Source organism: Panthera leo, chromosome D2 (assembly GCF_018350215.1).
Source record: "Panthera leo isolate Ple1 chromosome D2, P.leo_Ple1_pat1.1, whole genome shotgun sequence".
Lineage (NCBI taxonomy): Eukaryota > Metazoa > Chordata > Mammalia > Carnivora > Felidae > Panthera > Panthera leo.
Window position 1 is genome coordinate 42351512 of NC_056689.1, and position 5380 is coordinate 42356891.

The 5380-nt window shown below is 45.5% G+C and overlaps 1 protein-coding gene across 1 annotated transcript; it reads right to left on the minus strand.

Annotated features, from left to right (window-relative positions):
• Positions 1–1374: 1374 nt before the first annotated feature.
• Positions 1375–5033, minus strand: LRIT2 (leucine rich repeat, Ig-like and transmembrane domains 2). Its single transcript, XM_042909352.1, has 3 exons — positions 4924–5033; positions 3866–4647; positions 1375–2135 (listed from the first exon to the last, which is right to left on the minus strand). The coding sequence occupies exons 1-3, from the start codon at positions 5031–5033 to the stop codon at positions 1375–1377; spliced, it is 1653 nt and encodes a 550-aa protein (XP_042765286.1).
• Positions 5034–5380: the final 347 nt, after the last annotated feature.

Genomic DNA, 5380 nt, shown 5'->3' on the forward strand with positions numbered 1-5380 from the left:
GTTTATATACATATGTATATATAACTATATATGCACATATATAATTTTAAAATATATGTTCTTAGGTGTGATAATGTCTTTGTAGTTATGTTTTTTGAAGGCTTGGAGGAAGTGATACTCGAAATGGACCTGGAAGAAAGAGTAAGAATTGGTGGGGAAGGTGGGAAGGAGGGAGGAAATATTTCTAGGGATGTCACAGGGAGGCCAGTTTATACTCAACAGGCTCCAGGGGATTTTCCTGTGGCTAGCGGAAAAGCTGCAAAAGACAGATGTGGGTTCAAACCCTGGGAAAGATTAGCAACAGCAGGGCTGCCCGGAGGGACAATGAGCTATCTCTGGGGTTCACGGGGAACCCTCTACCCCACGTACACCCAGATAAGAGGAGACAATCAGCTCTCAGGGCTTTAACAGGAGAGCTTGAAACAATAGGGGAAGGGAGTGGGGGTTATGTCATCACTCATGTAGCAAACATTTGTTGTGCTCAGCGCTGAGATGCTAGGGACATGGGGCTAAAAAAACAAGCCTGAAACTCAGGATGTCACAGACTAGGTACAAATCGGGATTCTGTAGCCTCCCTTTGTAAATGATGACAATAATAATAATTATATAGTCATATGATTTTTACATAGGTTCTATTCCTTCTGGGACTACAACTCTACTTTCTAACAATCACTGGAGCATGAGCCCTGGGCTACAGCCAGTTTCCTGTTCCTCAGTGCTGATGGCCCCAGGCTCTCACGAACACCAAAGGACTGGTCACAGGAGCACAGGCACCCACAAATAGAGAGTCACATCACCCACCGGGCTCTCACTGCCCCAAAGGGCAGATCTTTGGAATATCAAACCTATGTGATCTCATTGGGAGTTTTCCAGTAAGAGGAAGAATAATACTTTTTGAACAATGGAAGACACAAGAATATTGCAAAATAGACATTTAGAGGAAACAATGGCATTCGAGCTCCCGTCAGGGGGTGCCTTCACCAGCAGCTAGATGTGTGATGGTACACAAGTAACTTTCTGGGCTTCAGCTTCTTCACCTGTGGAAAAAAAGGGGGGGTAGAATTCTACCTTTCTCCAGTAGGATAACACATGTGAAATGTTATGTGTAAATGTTACGGAGCTATATATATGGAAAGAGTAACATTTATTGATTTCCAGTCACCATGTATAATAAGATAACTATTTGGACAGGACAAAGCTCCATTGCCATCCCTTCTGTGAAGAATTGTGTCAAGTTTGGTGCCTGGAACAGAGTAGGTGCTCAATAAATACTATTGAATGAATGGGTCAAGCCAAGTAGAGTTGCCACAGAGGGTGGGTTTAGGGATTAAAGGACCATGCTTCCCCCCACCCCCTGCCCCCAGCCTGAGCTGTTCAGCCTTTGTCTTCCTCTTCATCTTTCTCTTCATCCCCTTCATCGTCTCTGTGCCCCAGGCGGTCCTCACAGACAGCTATGTGCTCTCTATAGGAGCAGTCCCTGTGCTGTGGCACAGCACGGGGGCACCTGGGAGCCTTCCTGCGGTGAGGACAGCAGTGCAGCCCCCACTCCCTGCAGCTGCAGGGGGCCTGGGCTGCCCAGACGTAGGCGCCCACAGGCACCGCCAGCAACACAGCGCACAGGACCACTGTAATGTGCAGGAGGCGCTCCCGTCCCTCCAGCTCGCCATGGTCTCTGCCCGTCACAAAGACCACACACCGGCCCCTGCGTGGGGGCTGGCCCCCCAGGCTGAGGCATGCCTCATACTTTGTGCTGGGAAGGAGGTCATCCACGGCGTACGTGTTGATCCCGGGGCCGATGTGGACCACCTCCTTCTTGAGTGTTTCATCTGATGCAATGTAGAGGGTGAACCATTTCTCCTCAGGGGTGTCAGCCACCGCAAACCACTCCAGCAGAATCCCATGCACTGTCTGCTTGACGACCCTCAGGTCAACATAGGCATTGCCATCCGAGGGGAAAAAGGCAGAATGGGGCACAGACAGGGTCTGGGCAGGCTGGACTTGGAGGGAGATGACAAGGGTGCTCCTGCCGATGGAGTTGGAGGCCACACAGGTGTAATTACCCCTGTCCACCAGGTGGGCAGCAGGTATGACCAGCTCCGACAGAGCAGTATCTTCTGCAGTAGATGAGGTCAACACTGGGTGGGGAGAGAGCAAAACAGTTCCAATAGATATTTCTCTGATAGAAAGCTGGACAGCGTTCAGCAACGCTAATTATTATTATTTTTCTGAGCTGAAGGTGACAATTTATTAAGCATATGTTTGGTGCCAGGTGTTTGCCTCTCAGCACCCCTGTAAGGTAAGTACCCCATTTTTACACATAAGAAGTTGAGGATTGGAGTGATTAAGCAACTTGCCCCTTGTGAGAAATGATCAGAGGTAGTGACTGATCTGGAACCTTGCTCTTCTGCCTACGGAAACCACATTGTCAACTTCACTAGCTGCTCCCACCAAACTACCAGAAGCCTCACTGAGCCAACAGCATGGTTTCTGGGAGATCTCTTGCCACCGTGTGATACTGTGAGCTTCAAGAAGGGTCTTTTTTGCCTGCCAGGTATAGAGAGGCTCAGAGTCTGGAGCCAAATGCCTGGGTTCTATCCCTTAATAAGTATATGGTCTTGGACAAGTTGCTAAGATTCTCTTGGCTTCAATTTTCTCATCAGTAAAACGGGATGATAATAGTATCCTTTATGTAGGTTTGATGCTAAGTGCTTAGTGCTAGCTGTTGTTGTTACTGAGAGGATACATATAATATGGTACCAAAGAAACTGACTTCAAAGCATTAAAAACGACATGCATGCATCTCATGGCTCTTAAAAAGGCTACAACAATAAACCCTACATTTCTCCTTCATTGGTATTTAACCTCAAGCCAATAAGATGTGATCAAAATGATGGGAAAAAATCAACCGTTCAGTTAGCTAGGTATTTTTTAATCTTCCAGTGGTTTTTCACTATGCATAACAAATATCTGGATAACTGACTATATTTCTCAAGTTTTACTCAGATATTTCTAGTTGTCTTCTAGACTTCAGGATATCCGTAGGGAAGCCACCTCTGGCCTGTGATATGTCCCAGTGATGCAGGGTAGCATTAAAGGTGATTCCATCTAATGTATGAAAGCAGACCATATAATTTCAGAAAATGAGAGGCAGGTTTGAATCCCAGTTGTGAGGCCCATGGAGGTCACTTCCTCATCCAGGGTCCCAGTAGTACAACTTTAAGCCGATAAGGTCTGAACAACACAGTGGTGGGAAGTGTAAAATTCAGTCTATATGTAGGAATTTCCAACCTTGCCCAATGGTAAGAATTAGTTGGGGAAAGAAAGAGGGGAGAAGAGGGAACTCTTGTTAATTTACATTATTCTTAGGTCCTCCCCTGGACACGGTAAATCTGAATCTCCAGGGCAGGAGCCTGGAAATCTTATTTCAAACAAATACCCCAGATAAGTCTGCTCCAGCAAATTTAAGAAATAAGTAATTGTCTCTAGAATGAGTCCTAGTCAGAAATTCTATGATTTAAAAATACATAGTATCATATTTTGCATCTAGAAGACTCTCAGAGAATATATTTGTTCATGTATAATTTTATCATATTTATATAATATGTTAAGCCAGCTCCAATACATATAGTTACATATATACATGTATATCCTATAGGGATCTGTATGCAATCACTTAAAATCATGCCAATAGCGGAACTATATCTTGGAAACTTTCCTGTTGTGGTGAGTATAATTTAAGGCTATCCCAATCTTCCCCACACCTTTATTTCATGATTGACCCAGTTTAGAACCTCTCTACTGAGGATAGGGTTGCTGTAGACCTCAGTCTTTCCCAAGACACATTGAGAGGGTCCATGTGGCTTACCATCAAATTCTCTCCACATGCTCAGAGGATAAGTCCATACAATGGTTGGTGAGGGACTGGCCTGTGCCAGGCATCTCAGGGTCACATTCTGTCCCATCTGGATGGTGACACTGGCATTAGAGGTTGAGATCTGTGGCTTCATGCAAACACTGAGCTCAGTTTCATGAAAAAGCTGCCCTGCTTTGGAGAGAGGGTGTTGGCACACCAGGTAGGAATTCACCAGGATGACCGGAATGCTGTTGGACTTTACAAATTGGACAAGCCCCCTCAGGCGACAGTCACATAGCCAGGGGTTGTCGTGCAGTGCCAGCACCAAACCGGAGTGAATCCTGGCTCCGCAGCCAGGCTGATGGGGTTTCTGGTAGGCCAGCCAGTTCGAGAAGATGCCCTTGGATACAACTGTAAGCCTATTGGAGGATAGGTCAAGGTAGGTCAGATTGACCAAGAACTGAAGAGCCAGCTCAGGGAGCACATCAATCCTGTTGTGTTTGAGATCTAAGACCCTCAGAAGAGGAGTGGCTTGGAATGCTGTCCATGGCACTGAACGAAGTTTGTTCCCCTCCAGTCTCAGCTCTTTCAGTTCTGACAGGTGCTCCAGGGCTCCTAGGTGTATCACAGTGATGTTGTTAAAATTAAGCCAAAGGTATTCCAACGTGCTCATGTTGATGAAGGACCCTTGGGGCAGTTCGAATAAGGGTGAATTTTCAATTCTCAACCGCTTTAACTCTTCAGGAAGTTTCCTTGGGATCATTCCCAAAGAGGTAGACATGCACTGCAGAGCCCTGTACAAGAAACCACAAAATCTTTAAGACGAACATCAGGGAAGTGAGATCAGGTTTATTCTGGCATTAGATGTATGAATTAGAAGAAAAAATATATATGCCATTCACTTGAAATAAAAGAGACCCATTTTGGTAAAAGTGCACAATTCTCCAAAGTTCAGCACCAACTAGAGATTTGCTGATTTCCTGCCAAATCTAGGCCTGTTCCCACTCCACAACTTCCCCAAATAAAACCCATCCCCTACAACCTTCTGGCATCTTGTTAGCACAGCGCACCTGCCGAAACTGTCCTCTGAGCAGGTACATCCTGGTAGACAGGATGGCTGAGCTGCATGTGAATCCAGAAAGACCAGAACTAGCAGGCAATAGTGAGAAACTGAAGCCATATTCCTCTGTAAGAAACTACCTTGCAAGTTTTGAGTAAGTATAGTCCAAGCTTCCGAGTGGCAAATCCTATTATCGGTAATCCATGGTGATGTAGGTCAGCACAGCAGTGGCAAAGTCCCTGGATGCTCTGAGGTCTGTTATGGCCCAGATCACAAGCTCAAAAAGAACTCATGAAGAGAGAGCTATGTGTCTTAACTAAGGTCACAAAATTTATCCTTTTTCTAGTTCTCAAGTCTAGAAAGCAAACTCTAAGCCAGTTGTCCTATTCAGCACTGATACTGTCTTTCCTCAGTTTCTTACAAAAAGATCCAAGAAACCAGCAAGTAATACTATCCTGAGCACTATG